At 31.2% G+C, this 25,641-nt stretch overlaps 3 protein-coding genes across 3 annotated transcripts; all 3 read right to left on the minus strand.

The window, feature by feature from the left end:
* Window positions 1–1,800: 1,800 nt before the first annotated feature.
* LOC110917206 (ethylene-responsive transcription factor 2) lies at window positions 1,801–2,675 on the minus strand. Its single transcript, XM_022161798.2, has one exon. The coding sequence runs from the start codon at window positions 2,591–2,593 to the stop codon at window positions 1,964–1,966; it is 630 nt and encodes a 209-aa protein (XP_022017490.1). The 5' UTR covers window positions 2,594–2,675; the 3' UTR covers window positions 1,801–1,963.
* A 17,117-nt stretch (window positions 2,676–19,792) lies between these two features.
* LOC110919930 (ATP-dependent DNA helicase pif1-like) lies at window positions 19,793–21,208 on the minus strand. Its single transcript, XM_022164177.1, has one exon. It carries the CDS (start codon window positions 21,206–21,208, stop codon window positions 19,793–19,795), a length of 1,416 nt encoding a protein of 471 aa, XP_022019869.1.
* Window positions 21,209–21,298: 90 nt separating this feature from the next.
* Window positions 21,299–25,069, minus strand: LOC110919931. Its single transcript, XM_022164178.1, has 6 exons — window positions 24,817–25,069; window positions 24,431–24,685; window positions 23,901–24,339; window positions 22,856–23,796; window positions 21,545–22,765; window positions 21,299–21,456 (listed from the first exon to the last, which is right to left on the minus strand). The coding sequence occupies exons 1-6, from the start codon at window positions 25,067–25,069 to the stop codon at window positions 21,299–21,301; spliced, it is 3,267 nt and encodes a 1,088-aa protein (XP_022019870.1).
* Between the last annotated feature and the right edge of the window lie 572 nt (window positions 25,070–25,641).

The raw sequence follows: 25,641 nt of genomic DNA on the forward strand, positions 1-25,641 counted from the left end.
TGATGGTGGGGATGAGTTTGCTATGGCCTAATAGCCTGTTATACCCTGCCTTTCAAAGGGTTGATGAAGGTACATGTCAATTTGCTTTTAATTTGATCTGCAAATTGTGTTTGTTTTAATATGTATGAATGTCAAATAGGTGAATGGAGCTTGTTTGATTTTGTTGATCCCCCCCCCCCCCGGAACGCTGCTCTGATGTCTGCGGATCGCGCGGTTGGGGAGTAGGAGCCTGATGTGTTAAAGATTCACATTGACCAATTTCTACTTCCCGCCATACCGGCGGATCTTACTGAATCAGCATTTACCCATTCAAAAATTGTCAAACAATCCTTAATTCCATATTTTTTTTATGATAGATCTTTTCAGAAACACACAGTTGAGATCGATTCGTCTAATTTAATAAAAAAATTGAATAAAAAAAATATGATTGAACAAAAATATATTAAATATGGGAAACGTGTTGTAGAGAAAGAAAAATATATTATATATGAGAAATGTGTTGTAAAGTACGGTAATTACTAATTAATAAATGATTAGTGGGTGTTTTTTTTTATTATTGAGTAATAATAATAACTAAAGATTTGATATTTATTGTGTTGTAGATTAGGGTGTTCATAGTAGAGATGGGCATAATAACCGGATTTAAACCCGACCTGGTAGATTTGATCTGGAATCGGTTTCAGTTTCTACCCACCTTATTGAAAAACCGGTTTTGGAAACCCGTAGGTTCTTACCCGGTTTCACTTTTTATAAAAAAAAATGATACGTACCCGGTTCCTACCCGGAACCGGTTCCTCCGTAACCAATTGAGACCCGATGCATTAAATTCTAGACGATCTTACGGTTGAATCAATTCCTAGCCGTTTCAACCAAGCTTTTCATACAACATAAAGGTTTTATTAAAACCGGTTACATTACATTATAACACTTAACATTTATTTAACATAAAACACACTAAATCCTACAAATCCAACATTACATAAAACACTAAACATTCGAAGAACCAGTTCCGGATGCTTCACCAGCTTCATTTTTCTTCGCCTTTGTAACCGGACAATGACGATCGGTGTCTTTTTTTAGCGTCGAGTTGGCCGTAGCCTTCATGACCTTGCCACAAGCTTTGCACCTTGTCATCTCATGGCTATCGCTCAAAGTGCTTCCAAACTTGGGGGTTTCTTTTGGTTTCCAAAACCATGACTACTTCATTGTTGCACGCCATAACGAGCTTTGAAGATAAAGATTAGAAGGTGTAACTTGAAACCGATTTATGTATTTTTTTGAGTAGGAGTAAGTTATGTTTGAAGGTAATATGTATATGTATACTTGAAACCGATTTAGATGGCCATAAATCGATTTCTAACGGCATTATAGCCGTTGGAATTGATTCCAACAGGTGTTGCAGCATTTTCTGTAAGTTACCCAAAGGAACGGGTCCTCCTACAATTCTACCCGGAATCGGTTAGCATCGGTTCCAGTATTTTTGGTTTAAAACCGGGTAGGAACTGGAACCGGTTCCTACAAGAACCGGTTCCATTCACACTCATTCAAGAACCGGATACGATTAGGAACCAGTTCCGGATATAAAAAAAAACCCGATTTGCTCATCTCTAGTTCATAGGAGTTTCTACGGGCTTGGAATTGAGGTTATATTCTATATCCATTCCAAACCAAATCCCACTAAAACAATATCGATTTCGTTGACGATTATATGAAATAAGATTCACTGCATGCCAATGCTTTGTTTCAAAACGATTTTAAATATATTGGTTAAACTCTGTATGTTGCCTAAAACTTCAAATGTACACCAAAAGTTCATCCCATACATATATTGTTTTTTTACATGGATCAATGATCATTGAGATAAGGTACGAGAGATCATTATAAAGAGTCAAAAGGATGATTATGAGGGGTTCAAACAATACATAATAAAATAAATAAACCATGATATGACAATAATATACATCTAAGGCAATAGAAAATCATCAGGTGTCGTTGCATCGAAGTTACACAACTCATCAAGATCGGTACCCATTTGGAAATCCATAATCAAGTCGTGATTAACACGCAACTCCACTGTTGTGTCATCGCATTCTTGGGTAGTTGTTGGTGATTCTAGTGATGGCAGTGATGTGGGTATGAACCATTGATCACTAGTACCCTCTATGGAACCATTATTTATCCGAAAAGTGGTGGTGTAACCTGTTGTTTCTGACTCATCCTCCTTCCTTATGGTGGTGTTAGTTGGTGGCTCCACCACCTTATTCCTTCTTGTCTTGCTGGAGGATTGAGCTAACTGCCTAACAGTCACAACAGCCAGTGAATCATCTATGCCGATTAAGAGAGGGAAGTTCACCTTGGCTCGTGAACCTAGTAGTTTGAAAGCTGCTTTATCATAAGCTAATGCTGCTTCCTCCGGTGTATCATATGTTCCCAACCATATTCTCTTTCGTTTCTTCTCCGGGTCAGTTACCTCCGCTGCGAATCGGCCCCAAGGCCGCCGCCTCACCCCTCTATACCGCCTCCACTCCACTGGACGGTGCCCGCCTTGCTCCGGTGAGGGTTTTCTCATTTTGTTAGCATGTGGTAGTCCCATATTTGCTCAACTTTTGTTACTCTGGTAGTTTATTGGAGAAAGAATGGTAACTGAAAGCACCATCTAATGATAAAGTTTGAGAAATGATTAAATACTTTACATGATTTAAGCCTCATGGCTACACCTAATAATTTTTTTATATGATTTCTCCTTTTAGTAGTAAAATATCAAATGTGTCAGCATCGTGTACGAAGAAAAACGTTCATTTATTTATATGAATCCTAAGAGCACCACAGTACCCTTTTTTTTTTTTTTTTTTTATAGATCAACAAAATTTTATTCCATTTCATCTGGATAACCAACTATTAGCCAGATGATTCACCAAAGTACATACAATAACTACATCACCCTAATACACCAATACTAATTAAATCGAAATTACACCATTCTCCCCATGAGATATTAACATTCTTGACTCTCCTTTTCAGCCACATATACCCAAACATCTTGATTTCCTCCTTCATCCTGTTTACATGAGGCTGTTTTCCTTCGAATACCGCCTCATTTCGGCTCCTCCAAATAACCCATATGGCTGCTTGGGTCACCAAATTAACCACTTTTTTCCACCTTTGCGAACCTCTATTGCTCTTGTGTATATTTGCCAAGTCTTTTAACTCTAAGGCGAAGACATGTTGTATTCTACACCATCGAGATACAAACTCCCAAATCTGATCCGCAATTCGACATGAGACAAATAAATGTAAAGCCAATTCGACCTCTTCACCGCACCTTTTGCAACAATTATCTTGAACTATAACGTTACGTCTAGACAAAGCCGCATAGGTCGGAAGCTTATCTTGAATTAATCTCCAAATCAAAAAATTAACCTTTTTGGGAGACTACGAGCACCACAGTACTATGGCAGACTTCTACAAACTATAACTCCCGCGTCATATCAGATTTTCAAACATTTCTCGAAAACTCCTAGGTTTTCTACATCAGCAAACTTTCATAAAGCCCATTAAAAATATTAAAAGTATAATATATGTGTATATATATAATTTTAATATATAAGGAGAGAATCATGAGAAAACTACATATAAATGAGAAACTAAAAATAAACTAACTAAAAAACCTAAAAAAACATGGCAATTTTTTTTACAATTTTTTATAAAAATTTGCTACTTTTAATGTATAAAAAAACTTTTTTCAAAAAAAAAAAAAAAAAAAAAAAAAACTTTGTACTGCACCTTTTGGTAGGAGGGTGGATAGTGGATTTAGCTTTTTGGGGGGTGGGGGAGGGGTGTCGGTGGGGGTGGTTAGGTGGTTTAGACTTTTTCGTATTATTGCACATGTGCAGTACAACTTTTTTTTTTTGAAAAAAAAAAGTTTTTTTATATATATTTAATATAGCGAATTTTAATAAAAAAATTCAAAAAAATTGGTATGTTTTTAAGCATTTTTAGTTAATTTTTTTGTTTTCACGTTTAAACTAGTTTTTTAATGATCCATCCCCTTAATATATATGTGTATATATATACTAGGTTATAACCTCGTGTATTACAGGGGTTGAATAAATAAATTTTATATACTAAATAATAAAACAATATATCTTTAAAAACCTCATTTATTGTACTGGTTGAATAAATATAATTTTATATATTAAATAATAAAAAGTTTATAAGAACCATATTGTACGAGTTGAATAAATGTAATTTTATATGTCAAATAAAAAAGTTATATCTTTAAAACCACGTATATTACACGAGTTGAATAAATGTAATATTGTTTACCAAATAATAAAATAATACATCTTTAAAAAACATCATTTATTACAAGGGTTGAATAAATGTAATTTCATATACCAAATAATAATAAAAATTACATCTTTAAAAATATGCGCATTACACAGTTTGAATAAATGTAATTTTCTGTACTAAATAATAAAAAATATATATCCTTAAAAAACCCCGTGTATACGAATTGAATAAATCTAATTTTATATATCAAATAATAAAAAGTTATATTTTAAAAAACCTCATGTATTACATAGGTCGAGTAAATGTAATTTTGTATAGTGAAAAAAAATATTTAATATATTAATGCAAAGTTTGGTTTTCGTGATAAAAATAGATTATTCTGTTGTTACAAAATTTGTTAACGAAGTCTCAATAAATTTAACCCTTTATTTAAAACTACGCAAATGTATAAATGATAAATAATATTAGTTAATTTTATTTTAAGTTTTGTAAAATCTATTTGATAACAAACTAAAAAAACGTTCAAATATAATTAATTCAAATAAATAATATTATAAATGAGATGGAGAATAAACTAAATAATAATTATCCATAAGATATTATACTAATAATATTTAATAGGATGGTTATCTATAATATAAGATATTAAATAAATAATATTTAATAGAAAGGTTATCTATAATTAATTAGAATATATTAAACTAAAATAATAATTATTTATAAGAGATGGTCTAATATGATGATAAGTGTCCCTAAAATGGTTTCTTTTATTATATAGTATAGATATGTATGTGTGTGTTTGTTTGTGGGAGTGGGAGTGGGAGACCCACTATTGTTATCCGGAACAAGTTTGTGACCAAGGACCTCACCAATTACAAGGTTATGTTTACTTTTAAACAACCTAAATAAAAATATATAAATATGTATAATTATACATGTGTGAGAGAGGTGGCCACAACATCGTCGTTTGCTTGCACGTTGACATTTCTACTAAAAGCAGAAGCTTTTATTTTAATGGTGAGAATCTTTAACAATTCTGAGAGATTTCACACCTTTTCTAACATAACCTTTGTTATAGAAGGCCCTAATTCCATTCTTGTCTGACTATGTTGTCTTAACCGGGTTCACGTTGGCATCAAGTTTGGCTAACGGCATTCCCTGGGAAGCCATACCACTCGCTGTCAGTGGCAGAGGCTTGCGTTGGCACAAGAGAGAATCTCTCTGACGTAACGCACGGTGGACTAAAACCCAGGGTGCCTCTGGCTCGAACTCTTGACCTAAGGTCTGAGTGAACTAGCCTTCATTGTCTTTATCCACCAAATATGACACTAGTGGAGATTAAACTTGAGTTTTTAACGAGAACCCAAGTTTTTTCAACCACTAAACCACAAGTGATAGATATGTAAAAGTAGAAGCTACCAACAAACGCCCACCTCCAACTGTGATGTGTACCATAAGTATAGGGAATTTTAAAAAAAAAAAATTATGATTTTTCACTTTTAATTCAAAGGTTTTCATTTTTGTATTTTAAGCCTTTTAATTTTTTTTAGTTTTAACAAAAAACTTTCATCTTTTGTAATTTAACACAAAACTTTTTTATTAACAACTTTGGTCCCCCATATTTTTTATCTTTCGCAAGTTTTTAGTTTTACGTTTCGTTCTAAATTTTGCGAGTTAACACGTCGCAACGTGATTGTAGGGTTCAACGTTTTTGGTCTATTTTTTTACGGGTCATACTATTTACACCCAACCTTTTGCTATTTTCACTAAGTGATGTGACATTAATAATTTCAAATGTGTGTTTTTCTTTTATGACTTCCGACATATAGTGTTTTATAAAAAAAAAACGAATATAGTTTTGCGATATGCTTATTTTTAGCTACGTTTTGATATAAATGTTATAAAAAACGGAGATGTATCAAATATAACGTTTTATAAGTCGTTATAAAATTTTATATTCCATCTTTTTATAAAATTTATATCAAAACGTAGATAAAAATAAGTACATGTAAATAGTAAAAAGTTGGGTGTCAATAGAATCGCCATTTTTTACGTTTGACAGGTATATCGCAACATGTCTATTTTCCCCTTCATTTTGGCAAGTTCGCCGCAACGACAGATCCTACATCGACTTAGTTATTCTTTTCTACGTTTTAGGTTTCTGTCTAATTTCTTCGCATTAACACACCGTAACGGGTATGCGCGGTTCAATGATTTACGTATGCTTTTCGTTCAGTGTATTTTTTTCCATTTTATCTATTTTATTTTACAAAACCGATGTTGATGATTGCTACTAGTGGTGTGGCACGGGTGCTACTTGGCACGGTTTTACGAACGTTTTTAGTCTATTAAACCTTTTACTAATATTTTGTTTCGGTTTACCCCTATACTTCCTTTACTTAAAAACTAATTTTTTTCATGCATATTTTATGTACCTGTACGTATAAATATGATTTGCTCTATGTTTTGACGATAACTTTTTCTGCAAATGGGTCAGGTCAAATATATTACGTTTTCGTTTAAAGAAATTATTTTTACGTGCATACTTTTATGTACATTTCGGTATAAATTCGAGTTGTTCTACATTTCAACGTAAACTTTTTTAAGAAATGAGTCAGGTTAATACAATATGTTTTCATGCTTATTTTATGTGTGTTTCGTAATTTTGTTTCAAACCGAGTGGAGTCATGTTGTGGTTTCTTTTTTTCCCTTTTTTAAAAACTCTAATTAATCCCTTTTGATTACACGTGTCAATTTTTCCTTCATACCAATTATGTTTTCTATGTATGAGTCGGGTCACATATATTACGTTATGATTGTACAATATGAATTCGATTTACTTTACGTTTTGATTCAACCGCAATGCCTATATAAGTTACGTTGAGTTCAATCGGATACGTCGAAACGCATGTTTTCATATTGTTAATGCATCACATAACGTTTGAATTATTCCATTAAATGTTTACGATCTACCCGCACTGCAACGCGCACGAATTTTATTGCTAGTTGTGTCTCAAAAGGAAGAAACACCTTATAGATCAAGCTTGTCATCTTCAAATATATAAATTAATTTTCAAATAGAATTTTCATAAAGAGTCAAAAGGAAGCAACAAGCAAATAGTTAAAGAAAAGCTATTTTTATGTTAATATGTTTGTTTTTTTGCAACTTTTTATTCATAAATCGTTTAAACCTTTTATAGGAATTATTACAAATAATAATATAATTCATACATAATAAACCATGTGAGAATATGGTTATTAAATATAACACATGGGAAAGAGTGTTCTAGTTGCCATAAGATTACAAAAGCTTTAAACGTATTTCATTTATTAATGAATAATAAATTTAAACGTTTACTCATTTAGTATCTAGCAAGGATCAATATGATGCATGGGTCTTATTCAAGTAGATATGAAATTGTATGGTGTTGATTACTTTATCCTCCAAAAAATTTAAAATTTCTTCAGTGGAAGTGTTAAATACATAAGATGAGTTGTGTGTATTGTGTTTAGACATCCTCTAAAATACTTTAATATTAAAAACAAAGCATGACAAATATGGACGTACTTAGTTACATTTATGCTATAAGGGCTTGGTTATATAAGAAACCCTATCTTTTTAAGAAAACTATGGAAACCCATTGTGAACCATTGATTAGCTTACATTAAACTTGATCAAAGGCCATGATTATTTTGGTATGAATAAAAATAAAAAGAAATAAAAAGGACTGCCATTTTGTACCATCCAAGGGTATTTTCGGAAGTGAACATACACAATGGGAAATAAAAAGGACTGCCATTTTGTACCATTGATTATTTCTCTTACACACATGTTATCTCTCTCTCTCCTCTCTCCTCTCTCCTCTTTCCTCTCTCTTCAATCAAGATCATGATGAACACCAAACACAAGTTTCGATCTTCAAGTTCAGATCTACATCGTGAGAAAGAAAAATGTTTGAAGATTGTTGTTTTAGAGAGAGAACGACGGCAGGATGAAGGTTTTTAGAGAGATGATTTTTTTTGTTTTAGAGAGAGAAACAACAATCTTCATCATGTTCATCTATAATCTTTATTTTTTTAAAGAGAGAGAGATTTGAATGTTCAAGTGTGTGTGAGAGAAGAAGGTTTGAAGACCCTTCTTCGTGTTCATCGGACGCGTATAGATCCGGTAAGTGTTCTTGAAATATCATTTCACACTTGATTTTTTGTTGAAATGGTTGTTAATATGTTTTTATGTGCTGAAAGTGTTTTAGTAATGGTTAATGGGGTATCCATGGTTAATGTTCATGTATTTTAAATAAATCAAAAACTTTAGGATGAGATTTTGAACGAGTTTTTTTTGTTGGTTTGGTTGCTTGTTAGGGGCTTTTGATCTTAACAGTAGCTGTTCTTATGTTGGTTTGGGTTGCTTGTTTGGGTTTATGATCTGAACAGTAAGTGTTTTTTTTTTGTTGCTTGATTCACAGACTCAGGCCCATAACATGTGTTAAGCCCCTGTTAGAATCTTATATAACGTGTGTTAATTTATAGAAACAAACCCATAAAGATATTCAATTGACAAGCTTGATGGATTTAAATAAATCCAAAACTTTAGGATGAGATTTTGAACGGGTTTTTTTGTTGGTTTGGGGCTTTTGATCTTAACAATAATTGTTTTTTTTTTGTTGGGTTGCTTGATTTACAGAGACAGACCCATAACATGTGTTAAGCACCTGTTAGAATGATATATAATGTGTGTTGATTTACAGAAACAGATCGATAAAAGATATTGAATTGACAAGCTGGATGGATGTAGGCGACGTTAATGCGGGGACATTGAATAAGTCACATCCTTTGGGAAAGATGTCTTCGTTCATTTATAGCATGTGTTGGTGGTTCATGCTGTAACAGAACACCATGATGTAACGTGTAATATGAAACGAGCCATTTATGGTAACACATGTACCGGTAATTTTGGAATATATAATATTGTATTCATGTATAAGCTAGTGGTTTACAAAACACCATGATGTGTATATACTGATCTAACATGTGTTACAATTTGTCTGTTCGGAACATGTAATTGCTTAACATGTGACAAGGGTGAAAACAGTCGACGGGGGCGATGAGTTTAATGGGGAGCTTAGTTAATATCGTAATCTTGTTGTAACCCCACTTGTATACATATGATAACATGTAAGCATCCATTATAACCCGACTTGTATTCAAGTATATGAAAGTGGTTTGCAAAACACCATGATGTGCATATACTAATCGTAACACGTGAACAAGTTAACATGGAACATACAAGTTAATATCGTAACACCGTATACCTGAATAAAATGTGTTAAGCCTCTGTTATACCTGAATACATGAGTATAAGCTAGTGGTTTCCAAAACACCATGATGTGTATATACATACTGTAACATGTGTTAAAAGTGACTGAAAATGTATAACGTGTGTTAAGCATCTATTATAACGTGTGTTAAGACTTCCATAATGGATGAATAAACTACAATAGTAACTTAACAACAACAGAGTAAACATGATATAACGTGTGTTAAGCCTCTATTATAACATGTGTTAAGACTTCCAGAATGGATGCATAAACTTCAATAGTAACTGTAACAGTAGAGGTACAAATACGGGCGCCTCCACCATTATAATCTTGTTGTAACCCGACTTGTATTCATGTATATGAAAGTGGTTTGCAAAACACTATGATGTGCATATACTGATAGTAAAAACGTGTACAAGTTAATATGGAACATACAAGTTAATATCGTAACACCGTATACCTGGGATAAAATGTGTTAACCCTCTGTTATAATCTTGGTTTAACCTAACATGGTGTCATGTATAAGCTATTGGTTTCCAAAACACCATGATGTGTATATACGTACTGTAACATGTGTTAAGCGACTGAAATGTATAACGTGTGTTAAGCATCTATTATAACGTGTGTAAAGACTTCCACAGTGGATGAATAAACTCCAATAGTAACTTAATAACAACAGAGTAAACCTGATATAACGTGTGTTAAGCCTCTATTATAACATGTGTTAAGACTTCTAGAATGGATGCATAAACTTCAATAGTAACTGTAACAGTAAAGGTACAAATACGGGCGCCTCCAACAGAAAATGTGTTAAGTCTAGACCGTTTTAACATCGTGTACTAGAGAAAACAAGAAGAGTCTCACATTACATATTACTAGTAAACAAAAATACATAGCACTAATACGTGTTACATTGTACATGGGTTTCATGTCACATGTAACACATGCATGTCCTGAAGTTCAAACTATAACACGTGTTAGTTGTGTTGTGCTGTAACATAAACATGGTCATGATCCTTAAGCATCTGATCCACGTTTGACGAAACCAACGGTCCCGAGAATTGGATCTTGTTTCCCTTGTATCCATCACCATCCTAATAACAAAAAGATAAGATAACCGTTAAGTCGTTAACCACACATAACTATTAACACATTCATAGCCAGAAAATCTTTTTCTCAAACAACATCACAACTTTTTAGCTAAATTGCAATCTTTTTCTCAAATAAAATCACAACACAACCAAAAAGCAGTTCATATGCAAACCAAGCATAACTTTTTAACACAAAAATAAAAACCTGTAAATTACATTAGCAAGTAACCCCTTTTAAGAACCATTTTAACAAAAAAAAAATCATGTTTCATCTCTAAAACAACCATTACACAAAAACCTATTAACAACCAGGTTTTATGAATAATTTTTGATATTTTTTCGTCTTTTTTTTTTTGAAAATTGTGAAAAGCAAGGAAACAAGATTAAATATTTCAGAGATTTAAACCTGGGTTGCCTAGAACACTTCTTTTTTTTCTTGATTAGTGGTTGACTTTGACTTGGAGGAGGATGAGCAAAGTATTTTGATGATTTGGATTATAACTGCTTCCATTTTCTTGACATATATTCTCATAGCAAGAATTAACAGTAGTTACATGAAGATTAGATGCAGAACTCAAATCATCTTCCAGAATCACATCGAAGGTTGGGAAACTACGGACCGGCGACATTAATTCTGAGGTTGGTGGATTTGTCTCCATGGATATTAATGTACTTGCTAATTTGGAGTAAAAGTGAAATGGGGTTTCTCTGATGAATGATGAAGAAGATATAAAGGAAAATATGAAAAAGAAATATGGGGGAGGGTGAATGGTACGATTTGATGGGCAATTAATGAACATGTCAATTCATATTGGGGATAGTGCTTGGGGGTTAATGTAATTTACTAATATAACCTTGATGTCAAAAGTAATAGAAATGGATCTGTGCAACGTGGCAAAATGTAAGCCACATATATAGTTTGCTAAGTTTTCTAAAATATTGGGGTTTCTTACTAAGCATTATCCTATGCTATAAAAGTTAACGGTAAGGTTATTGTAAAAAATGTGTTTTTTGTGAGAAGAGTAAGAAAGAATCTACACCATTAGATATTTGATCTAATGGTTGAGATCAATAGAGACCAAATTGTAAATTGTGTTTTATTATTTTAGACTAACTAGGCTATCACCCGGGAACATCCCGGGATAGGAAAAATTATATTTGAAATACAAATACATAGATAAAATTAGTAAACTAATTAGTGTGTTCTTTCCCTTCCTAAGAAAATCTTTTATTCGGTTTTAATAATATCCCAATTTGGCCTCCATGAGTGTTTAAAAGTTTCATGTGGAATTATTAACTTTTACGTTAAGACTGAAATATAATTATAATAATGTTTGGAGATGGTGAAGATATTTCTATGTGATGATTGTGTGAAGTTTTGAGAAGTGATAGTTGTTGATGTTTAATAATGCTCTGTAATAGCTTGGATATTCGATCCAGATAGCAAAGGATTAAAAACATATTTACATAAACCCCGTTAACTTTTGTAAAATGTACATAGATATAGTCAAACTCATTTAGTATGATAGTATTTTTTTAAACCTTATTAATTAAATGAAAACAGAAAAAAGAAAAATAAATATTAAATTGAAATATGTTTAAAGCTTTGACTGGCATTTTGAAAAGATTGGGGTATTTTTGGATACACAGTTATAAATTGTGTATAAAATCTTTGAAATTACTAATACAAATATTAAATTAAATAGGAAAGTTGTGTAAACGTATATAAGTAAATTTGAATAATATATTTTTTATTGACATATGGTATTATAGTAATAGAAAATGTAATTATACCAGGTTAATGGGCCGCTTTATAAAAAATGATTGGGCCGCTTTATAAAAAATAATCCAAAATCACATATACCAACAAATACTGGCCGACAAATTTGTAAACTATCATTGGGCCGTCCAAAACAACTAATCAGAATCCCTGATTTTAATTGGGCCGCAATTATGAACCAATATATTTATTGACCATACCAAAAAATGAAACAAAATACAAAATCCTAGTATTATTATAGTAATGAAAAGATTTAATTTGAGATACTTGAAAGAAAATAGATAGTTCGAAAAACAAAACAAAACATAAAAAGATGAAATAGTTAATAGTATCTAATTAAATCATATTTTCTAATCGAAAGGCGAAACGATTGTCTCCAAAAATAATGCACCTTTCGGTCCGTTGTAGTTGTCAACATGTTGGATGTAGTTAAAAGAATCATTGCAAAGCACAACTTCAACAGTATCTCCCCAAATACTTGTTATCAACCACTTGTTGTTTTGAATTATATTTGTCCTTTCCTGCGTCTCCATATGATGAACTATGCGAGCCCTATTGAAAGAAAATACCTTGATCCACTCATCATGTTCATATTTGACCAAATCTGCAATTAGTTCACCAGCATATTGAACGACAATCACATGCAGCTTGTTGGAAATTGTTAGAAAATGTCCTTGACAAGGATTGACTTCCATATGCTCCGGAAAACGAAGTATACTAAAAGTTTCAGATATAACATCGAAAACAACTATGTTCCTTTCACCGGGTGGAATCCAGTAATTGGAAACCATGAAATATATTTTTTTGTCGGAATAAATTCCAGGAGACCATGAATAAAAGTTTGAACCTAACTGAGTTCCGTTCAAGAAATTCAATTTTCTCCATGAGTCATTATGTCGTGAATATACACGAGCAGTAACTACGTCCCAGTAACAATTAATATGAAGCACTTTTAGATCGTTGTGCTCGTCAAAGTACATTCCACCCGTATCGTTGTGTCGACCAAAATAACGACTAAAATAGTCGTCCGATATCAACTTAAAACGCCTCGTCGTTGGATTCCAAAGGACGAGCTCATTGTAACTCCTTTTAATGCAAAGTAAAATCAGTCCGTTAAACGAACCTATAATGCTTAAAAAGGATGGCTCGACATCGTATGGAAAAGTAACTATTTCGCTTGTATCTTCTTCTAAGTTGCCAGCTACAATGTCATCAACAACAATTGAATTTTCTTTCAAGGATAGCAGCTTCTTTTGTATTGAATTTCCAACTCGTCGAGCATGGATGAAAACAAACTTTGGTGTAGATAATTCATAACACCATTGTTTAGAAACACATTTGAAACGACAAACTACCTTTGCAGGTAGTCTCGATAAGATCTCTTCAAATATCATGTAATCCCCAACACGTTCCATGATTCGTAATACCCTGAAAAAAATTATAAAAAAAACGATTGTATAAGCTTTTTAAGATTTATTAATTATTATATAGTTGTAACAGGAACATTTGTAATACAAAATACAACAAAAATAAAGTATAATATTCTGATTTACAATAAAATATTTACCATTCATCTTTTTGTGAGTAATACAAATTGAATCAAAAAGACTCATATACATAAAATTGCTAATTGTATAAAAACTTGAAAATTATCAATGGAACATTGAACATTTATAATACAGTATACATTAACTAACCGTGTAACTGCAGATGTTATGTATAAGAGTTGAAGAATGAGAATAAATTACAGAAAATATGGGTATTTATAGGACTTTCATCATATATTGGAAATCTATTATTATTAAAAAAAGATGTCAACTTTAAATTATGAAATACGTAACATATATATTATCCATAAATATCATATTTCCATACACATGACTACAAACGTATATTATGTTAACTCTTGTTAATGTTAGTACCGAATAATGCAATAATATATAACAAATCTTTGAGGAAAATTAAAGGCGATTCAAAATCTATTTATAGAATGATTTTATATATTTTTAAGCAAATAATGAAATAATTATGTAAGATTCATCGCATTTTTTTTTTAAATATGTAGTACGAATTTTATTGATAATTTGATTGCAAATCAATTGGAAGATTGACTAAAATTGGTTTGGTGATATATTTAAGTATATATTTAAATATAAATAAAATGTTGCTATTAAGTGGCCAAAGATTAATCAATCTTTTGTAATGATTATACGGAATAATTGTTTGCTATAATAAATATAACAATTTGTTAGATATCTTATTATTTTGAAAAGCCTTTAGTGCAGCAAGTTTAAAAATTAATCTTAGATAATGGATAAATTAAATTGGTTGTTCAATGAGTTTATTTTTGGTTGTATTGGATCAAATGGGTCAATTTACATACCTTGGGTTACAATTCATTATGTTTAGACCTTCTAGATTCAAAAAAAGTGTTTTCATATTGGGCCAACTTCCTTTTGACCCACACAAAAATTGTTATGCATTGTTTCTTACTTTATGATAAATATGTATTAGTGTAATAACATATATGTAAAAATCGTTTAAAGAAACCAATATAAAATTTGAATTAAGAGCACCTTTTATATTATTAATAAAATATTAAAAAAACATATAACGATCAAATACCCACATCAAACATACTAAAAATCCAAAATACTATTGTTACAAATGTAAAAATAAAAAAAAACTGATTTTAAATAATAGAAATATGTGCTAATTTAATTTCTTGTTAACTTTCTCCAAAGTCTTGAAAGTACTTGAAGTTGAAGACATGTAGACGTCATCCAATGTACGTTTTTTATTTTTATTGGTATCACAACTGGTGTTAACATCATCGTCCTTCACACTTGGGATGTGACTTTTCTTCTTTATAAATTCTTTATCATTTACCTAAAACAAATGTGAAAATAAATTAAAAAATAATATAATTAAAAATTATATAAATATTAATTTATTAGTATGAAACGTGTATTGAAAAAAAAATTACCTCCGTAATCTTCATCTTTTCTTTGAGCTTATTAATAATTGACTCATCATCAGTCAAGTTCGTGACAAAATACATCTCATCAAAGTTAGTAAGATTATAATTTGTTATCTCAATTTTAAAGGCAAACTTCTTTCCAATCAAGTTGTTTAAATCCACGGGAAAGATTACTTTTTCAACAACCTATGAATCAAAATATTGTATGAAAAAGTTAATAAGAAATTTTTAGAAAATACAATGAAAAAAAAATAGACAAAGGGAAAAATGATTTATACATACAGGTGTTATATTTTCTTGAAACAATTGTTCAGCCGACTTGAGAACAACTTTTTCAATGATTTCATCAACCAGAGTATGAAATAATATTAGTGGAACATCATCACTGTTGTCTTCCACTTGAACTTTTATTTTGAATCTAATTAAGTTAAATAGAATCATACATATATACAAATAGATTATTTTACAAAACATATAAATATTAAAGAAGAAAACAAATTATCATATTACCTTGGAACTGGATATATAACACTTTCATCACAATTAGGGTTCTTGCACACATAGAAAAATTGTTCCTCCATACACGGGCTGTCTATAAAATCTGTACCAGCCTCGATTAAACATTTAGGACACTCCATATAGTGCCAACCAAAATGCTTATCGATACAAGTAATAGTACCAAGTATGATAACAAATTGAGGCTGTATAAAATAAAATTTATGAAAATAGTTAATTTAAAGACAATGTTCATCTACTTTTGCCATTATAAATATATATACACACCTTCATAATTTGCCAAAGATCATATATATTCCTCAAAGGAGTATTCATGATAAATTCATCAGTTGACATCTACAATAATATAAACGAAAAGTTAATTTTGTATGTAGAAAATAAACTAAAAAGTGGCATTAATAAATTAATAGATTCCTTGTAGAATAGAGTACAAAATAAATCAAAATTAAACTCATACCTTCTCAAATTCGAGGTGAAATAAAGTTTTTTCTCTTGTAATGTATAAATTTCTAACAACTTTGAACATGTATTTATAAAGACATTTTAATTTAGGAAGTTGTTTAATTTAAAATGTTATATTACGATTTAAACTAAATCTATATATAAAGTAAATACTAAGATGATTGTATTTATTTTTGATTTATGAATTTTATATTTACTATATATGTTTTTTTTTAGAAAGAGTTTGACTATTATGTTTTTGGAATGAATCGATGATTCGATAATTAATACACTTAATTTAGAAAGTTTAAAACTATTTTAATAATGTTTTAGTATTTTTTTACAAATTCAAAACGAATATTAAAATTATAATAATTAAGAAAGTGTAAATAAATATTTTTCCGCAAAGTTAATAAATTCTAAGTTAAATTTAATAGTCATAATATAAGTAAATATGGTGAGAATTTACTTGTATGATATCGACAGATCTATATTATATATTAAAATAAAACTAATGAGATTATGTAATTATTTGGGTTTCTTTGTACAAAATCTTTTAACCCATATGTCTTCTCCATATACAAAGATTTTCTCCCACTTCCCAATAACCTCCATCTTTTTCATCGGTTACATCATCTTCATCTTCTTCACTTATTCGGATCATAAAGGTGTGATTCAATAACTTAAATTATGAATTTCATTGTACTGTTCTTGTTAACTCTTGGAAACCATTGTTAAGTTTGAAGGTCTATTCTTCGATTGTGGATTTTCTTTTCTATTCATGTTTATATATAGATTTAGCACATTCGGCTGTTTGTTAATGAGATTAGTTGAACGATATGTGTTATTTTGATGTATTAAATGTGATATATGATAAAAGACATGTTTAAGGTAAGATTAAAAAATTCTGATGTTGAATTTTTATTTTGTATTATACAATGGAAGATGTTATATTAGTAAGTATATGTTAGATTACCGTTATTATATACTAAATGTTTATTGTATTAGGTCTTACTTTCTAGATATGTTAAATTGATTATATTAGGTATCATCATCATTTTTGCATTATGATAATTGTGAAAAACATTTTATTATGTGAATATTTTGTTTAGATTATGTTCATTACATTGATTATGTTTTTTATTCAACGGAAGACCTAATCTAATTAGTTCATGTTTGTTCAAACGCAGATAACTATGACGTCTTTTTATAAAATATTTTCCTCCGACTCTTCAGAATATCTAGTAAGATAATTAATCTTATAAGTACATCATTTTTTCCTCATTTCTTTATGTTAATACATCTTATGTTTTTCAAGGAAATACCAAATCAATATAGCAACAGATTCCTATTGAGTGCTGAACCAAACAATCAAGCCATTATCAAATGTGTGAACGGTAAGGAATTTGAAGTTCTTTTGACTAAACATAAAGATGCGTTTGTGTTCATGGATGGTTGGGAACTGATTGTAGCCAAACTATCGTTTACGGAGGGTTGTTTTCTGATGTTTAAGCAAATTGACTTGTATTCGTACTTGTTAACACCCTTTAAGAATATGCAAGACCATCCGATCTTCGGATCTAATGTTCCTTTATTTACCTCCATGTCTACCGAGAAAACGATAAGCAATGTTGAGTACTTCTGTCAACGCTTCACAGAAGAGTCGAATGATAATTTGGTGAGTATACAAACAATATTTTTATATGGTTTTCACTAACAAATTTAAGTTATTTAAACTGCATGAATATTATACGCAGATAATTCCTGCTGATTTCGTTGAAGATACAATATGTTTACCATCTATTAGCAAGTTAACATTCAAGGTCCATGTTAATTTGTGGGACAGTTTTGATGTGATGATTCAGAAAGACCGTAATCTTAAGGTGTATCTTCTCTACGATTCATGGGACAATGTTGTGAATTACGTACCTATATACCCGGATTATTACGTTGTGATGAAGTACATTTTTAAACAAAATTTCCAGCTGATTGTTTATGACTTGAATGGTTGTGAGATTCTTGTGCCGAAGCGTCTATACACGCTTGCTGCTGGAAACATACCTAAACCAGGTCCTTTAAATATTGAAACACAAGACACCGATGATGAAACCGATCATGAAAACGATGAGGATGAATCTGATCCAGATTATAATGAATCAATGAATGATGATTCTGTTGATGTTTCTTCTATCTTAACTAACTCTGATATCGATGGAATGTATGATGAGGAAGACGTTGAAGTTTCAGATTCTGAAGAAGATAAAAAGGGTGATCCGGACTACAATCCTATTGAGTTTGAATGGAAGTACGACAGGCGTTTTGTAAGTTCAGTTGTTATTCATATTTTACATATATTGACATAATAGAAAATCCAAAAAATATTTTTAGTATTTAATTTTGCAGTGTTATACCACTCATAATCTAATATTTTGTTATAATTATTTATTGTAGCGTCTTAATGTAAATGTTGCTGAAGCATCCAGAATTGATATGACTATGGCGATGTACGTCCAGAACTTGGCTGGAGTGGACACGTTAATTTCTTTTCGTGCTGATAAACAAGGTGGTGGTTTTCGCTATGAGGCTTTGGAATGGCGTAAGAAATTTACAAAACCAAATGGTATCAATTCTCCTGCTAAGTGCACGTTTGTTTATTGCCCAGTTCAAAACAAACTGATTCTGAAGAAGGTTGTCAAGTAGTTCCTTTCAAACTTTTTAAACAATATAACTATAATTTGGGTTTCTTCTAGTTTTGTTGGTTGGCTAGTCTCTAAATTTCATTTTGCATCTTCATCCTATAAGGTGTTTTGAATGTATTAACATATCTTGATGTAGACCTTTCTATACTTCTAAATGGGATCAAACTTACTTTATGATGAATCCGTTATATGTTTAATGTTTAATTTATAATATTTATATCTTGCCAATGGAAATATGATTTACAATATATTTACCAACGTGTGATTTTAAGATTGTTACATCAACATACAAATTAATTTAAAATCTTAAAATATTTATAACAATTTACACATCAGTTACAACAATACTGTTATATTCTGCAATGAAAGATAAATTAAACATATCATTTGTCCAACATAAGATGAAAATACTTTAAAAACAGTACAAATTTATCGCTAGGTTTATACATTTCGGGTTTCAATGAAGTATTTAAAAAATAAGTAAATCTATACGATAACTATATACATATAGATAAGAAATATATGATTACTAATTACTTTGAGTAAATTAAAAAATGGAAAATTAATAAACAAATTTAAAAATTAAAAAATACTCAAAGTAATAGATAAAAATCTCGTACAATAGTTAAAGTTTTATTAAAGTCATTAAAATACAAATTTACATGAAAAACATATCAAAGGTGAGTGAACACTTCTTTATAAACAACATTGGTTGTTGTATTAGTAGGTTTCCCATCCTTATCAAGAATTAATATCTTCACCCCTTGTCTTGATTTAACTCTAGATAATGCCACATATAACTGGCCATGTGTGAAAACTGGTTCTTTTAAATAAAGACCAACCTTAGACAAAGACTGGCCTTGACTCTTGTTGATTGTCATAGCAAAACACACAGCAACAGGAAATTGTCGTCTTTGAAAAGCAAAAGGTATTTTTTTGTCGGATGGAATCATGCTAATTCTTGGAATGAACGTTCTAGTTCCAACATTAGCACCTGATATAATTTCACCTTCCATAACCCTCTTTCCAAGATATGTAACTTTTAACCTTGTACCATTACATAATCCATTCTGTTGGTCAATGTTCCTAAGAAGCATAATAGGAACACCAACTTTTAGAACCAGACGATGATTTGGTAAACCAGATATCTTTAAACCATTCAAAACATCAGGTGAATACAACTCTTGCTGGAAGGAATCAATACCTTTTTCAGTTTCACATATAGTATCAGAGCTTAGGTACTCTACTGGTTCACCAGGAAACAACTCTAACAATCGATCGTTTATTTCATGAACGACCTCATTTTTCGGTGTCAGAATGGCTCTTTCAGAAAAATAATCTAGATCCATATATCTTTCTAAAACCGACGGATACACAAATTGAATCAAACTTTCAATGGGATCGGAAGAATCTGTAATTAGAATATCAGAAGGTATTTCTACAATTGCAACGCCATCGTTGTCACCTCCAACCTTACCTTCCCCGATATCAAGAAGCCATTTGGCAAATTTCTCAGTCTCCACCATTCTGGATTGTGAAGCACCGATAGTCAACCTCATGTTTTTTGTTAAGGTAAGTAATTTACAGTGTGACCATATATAAGATGAACTCAACGAAGCATTAACAATTTCTTGCCTACTTCCGTTTGGAATAACAGGAAGAATTTGCCTAAAATCACCACCAAACACAATTACTTTACCTCCAAATAAAACATCCGACTGAGAATTGCTTTTGTCAACCAAAACATCTTTAAAGGTTCGGTCTAAAGCTTCGAACGCATGCCTATGTACCATGGGTGCTTCATCCCATATAATTAACCTAGTATGCTTAAGCAAGTAGGCTACATCACCATCAGCCCTTATGTGACACATCGAACTCTCATCTAAATTTATGGGAATGTGAAATCTAGAATGTGCCGTTCTACCTCTTGACATTAGCAAAGAAGCAATACCACTCGAAACAACATTTAGTACGATCTGTTCTCTAGACCTAACGGATAAAGCTAAAGTCTTCCAGAGAAATGTCTTACCTGTTCCACCATATCCATATACAAAAAATACACCTCCTTTTCCATCTTCAACTGCTGTCATAATTTGATTATAAATGGACATTTGTTCGTCAGTCAATGAAGATTTAAGAGTATGTAACTCACTCTGAAGCTGCGGAATATCAAAAGATAATTATTCGTCAACCAAACGATTGTTTCCAACAGCAAAGGAATCGTAATCAGGATAAGGAATTGTCGGCCATCGTGTCAAAGAGGAACCATTTCGAATTAGATACTTTTCAATCTCAACCAATGTCTGATTCTTCAACCTCTCATCAGACATTACAAGTTCTGTAAAGATAAAAAAAAGAAAATAAAGATTAAGAATGTGAATAAAATGTATCTGAATAATGTTATGGGTAATATATTGAAAAGAAACCTTTGTTTTTTGTTGATCTTCTTCTATTGTATAAGATGTCATCGCCCAATAATTTCCATGTTTGTTCAAATACATATTCAGGTCTTGACAATGTGTTTGACAACAACAAAGTAACAAAAAGTGCACGAGTATAACGACCATCACCCGCAAAATTGGCTTCCTTAATTGCTTCAATGTACTCCATGTCGTCATCTAACAAACCCATAGCATAACACGCGTCCCTGAAAGTTGGAAACACCTGACCATCAACAGTTCTAATCTCTTCAAACGATTTGGGTCCTTTGACTTTGTTTAGGAGAATTCTAAGAAAATACGGTTCACCCACAGCAGGGGAAACAGAATGAATCCGTCCGATCTGTAACAGCTTTCTTTTACGGGGTTTCCATACTCTATCTGTTAACTTCCAACATAATTTAGTAGGAAACTCAACATAGGTAAGTCTCCGTGCATCTTCATTATTTCTGTTCATCTCAAACCACTTTAGAAAAATCGAAGAAGAAACTGATGGCTTATCCAAAACTTCTTGTATATCGTCCTCGGCTCCAAATACAACATTTTGTTGACCTTCAAGATGAAAAGGAAGTCTCATAACTGGAGGAAACCTAAAGTGAACCTCATTTGCAAATATCCTCCAAGAAGCTTCACATGCTGAAACGTACCTACAATCATAATACGCTTTGATCTCATCCTTTGTTGTTTGTTCATTTTCTGTACCGTCTCGGTTTGACACTACAAGAGAAGCTCTATCTGCGCCTTTATTAATGTACTTGAACAAATATTTAATAGAACCAGCTTGATTGCACCATTCAACATTAATGTGAGCTTGGTATCTTTTCAAAAGAACCGGACTATAAGGAACAACACTTCTGTTGTCTAATTGAACGTTGGACTTTATAACAGTGTTTCTATTGTCTCTTCTTCTATATACAGGGAAACCGTCAGCATCAGTGGTGGTCTCAGGGTTGAATTTTTTCGGATAGTTTTTTGAACATCTACTATCAACCATACAAGGACAACTCGGATTTGCATTTCCACATGGACCATGAATCATGAAATCAGTCATAAGTGCATATAGGCTTGGATCTTCTCTCTTATCAGGTATCTCAGCAGAAATGAATTTGTCAAGATGATCAGCGGACAAAATTTTGGATTCCGGTTTCAAAAAAATGCAAATGTGAGCATGAGGCAATCCACGTTTTTGAAATTCCACAGTATAAACGGCTACATTAAAAAATGATATTTAGTAAATGGTTAAAAATAAATTATAAATATTTATGGTATTATAAAAATATATAAAAAGTATAATTATACATGCACTTAATTCTCCAAATACTTTTTTGTCCTTCAGATCCTTTGTAAGTGAATCGAGCTTTATTTTAAACAATCTACACAAAATGTCTGGCCTGTCTTCAGGCTTAATTGAAGTATTTCTCAAGTATCGTTTAATCTCTGGCCACTTCGGATTACATGTAACGGTAATAAAAAAATCGGGATATCCAAACCATTTACATATAGCCATAGCATCTAAATAGTTTTGTTGCATATAGCGAGATCCACCGGTAAAAGAAGATGGTAATAAAACACGTATACCAGTATTTGATAGATCATCTTTTCCTTCGTTTTTCAAGTTTTGAAGATTTGAATATGTTTCAGACCTAAGATGTTTCTGTTGAAAACGAATATAATTAAGCCTTTCACTCTCAATCATGGTATATGCATCTACCAAAAATTGTTGAAACAATCTCCGAGCATTTAAAATTATAGAAAAGGCAGATGATCGATCTTGAATTCTATAAGCAAAGAATTCTCTCATTGTACACTTGGGTCGAATTTTCTTTAACGTACGTATACCATCCCTATGAGGAATGTCTATTCTATATCCATCATCACCATTAGGAAAAAGGATTGGATACTGAAGTGCTAGATATGATGGATGAAGTTCACTGATTCGTTGAAGACCTTCAGTGTGAGACTCAACAACAATATCACGATGATCAATTATTTTATGTAGATCACCAACTATCAATGCAGCAACTTCTGAAGTTGAGGGCAAGTTGTAAGTACGACCGTCAAGATCTCTTTTGTAAATGAGACGAAGCTTGAAATTTTCATTAGGATTCTCACTGAAGTGGTTTCTTGCAATTCTATAACTTTTAACCAACTCATTATTATGATCCAGGAAGTCTTTTAAAAACTTAATGAGCTGAATATCTAACTGCTTTAAATGAGAATCCGACTTATTTGTAGATTCACTGAAAAAATAGAAACGCATAAGGTAAATATGTGATAGTATGTAACATCAAAATATTGGTATATTAAAAATACTAAATTACTATAAACTATGGTGTAATATTACCTGAACAACCTTTTCCGATTTGAAACTTCATTATCAGTATCGTAAATATAAAGTTGGGAGAACTTTGGATCTTTCCCAGGTGCAGGTACCAAACCACCTAATGTGTGGAAATTCTGTCCACTTATACGAAATACATATGGTGCCTTACCACTGTTGATACTCGAATCTACCTTTCCACCCATTGATGTGAAGGAGAACATAGAATTGTATCGACGGATATTCTTTAAAAAGTACTTACTTTTTTCATTAGAATTTCCAAATAGATCCTTGTATACTGAAGTAGGTTCTTTCAAATCTGGAAGCTCCACTTTGCCATAACCACAACATAAACTATAAGTTAACTTACCCAATGTAATTCTACCTTTACCACCTTCATCAGACCATAATAATGAATGACACATCTCACATCTAAGGATTTGATTACCATGATCCAAATAATCTGAAAACATAAGATTCATTTTCAATTACGATTTTCATAAATTAATAAAAAAATATTATTTAACTTAAAACATATGTAACATTATTATTACCTGTGGATACACCTTTATAAGGGTCGTCAATGGAATGTAAATTTTCATTGTCGTCATCAGAAGTAAGATCTACCATTGGAATAGGTTCGATAATACGTTTCTTAGGTAAAACCTTTTGTTTACCAGATTTAAGCTTAGTCAACATAGACGAAGATCGAAGAATGTTGTTACTGTTTTGTGTAACAATGTTTGAAACAATAGAAAACTGAGAACTGCTAGGCGTATGGGTTAATTGGTTATTAAAAGTAATAGCACCTGTGAATGTCATAATTAAATGTTAGTAAAACAAACTTTTGATTGTACTGCAAATCTACTTCATATATATATATATATATATAAATATATTGAGATGAGATATTCTTTTAAAATATTATCAGATTACGTACCAGTTGTTATGCCACTTAAGGGTGTTGTCGTTGTTAAAGATGTAAAGTTACGCACTCTCTGAAAACTATTAGATGAAGAAGGAAGATTCGGATTATAATTTTCTTCGTCGATTAACTGGGAGTTGTTAACAATTTTAGAGGATCCTCTACCACTTGGTGCACTTCTTCTTTTATTTGACTTTGTTCGCCTATTATCAAGATAAATCTTCCGCATTTTTCTTCTATGAGCAGCAAGTAATGCTGAAATGTTCATTTTATTAATTTTTTAGGTTGAAACAAACAGTTTATATATAAAATAAAAAAAATAGAGATTATAAACAAATTTCAATAAAAAACGTTACATTAAAATATGACATACCATTTGAATTACATAATAAAGGGACTGAATCATCTGTAACTAAATATATTAAAAAAATAGATTTTATCAGTAGAATACAAAAAATATTAAAGCAAAAACGCTATTTGAAGAATTCTACAATGTAAAATTTTACCATTAGTAATGTTCGACAATGGTGTCCTTCCAAGTGTACTTAAATAATTATATAATAATAAAAGGGAATAAAAAGAAATTTAATAAAAGAAACAAATTAATTTAACCGTTAACGTAAAAAATAATTGTAAAAACAAAACTTACTGTTAATTGATTCCGGAACTAAAGTGATATCACTCAACGGGGTATTTTCTAATCTTCTCTTATTTAACATCTCCTAAATTATATAATTGAAAAACATACAAATTATATAATTGAAAAACATACATAAGAATTAATTAAAAAAAAATGTAATCATCTCATAGCCGTTTCTTTACTAACCCATCAATCAATAT

This window comes from Helianthus annuus, chromosome 16, assembly GCF_002127325.2.
Source record: "Helianthus annuus cultivar XRQ/B chromosome 16, HanXRQr2.0-SUNRISE, whole genome shotgun sequence".
In the NCBI taxonomy this organism is placed as follows: Eukaryota; Viridiplantae; Streptophyta; class Magnoliopsida; order Asterales; family Asteraceae; genus Helianthus; species Helianthus annuus.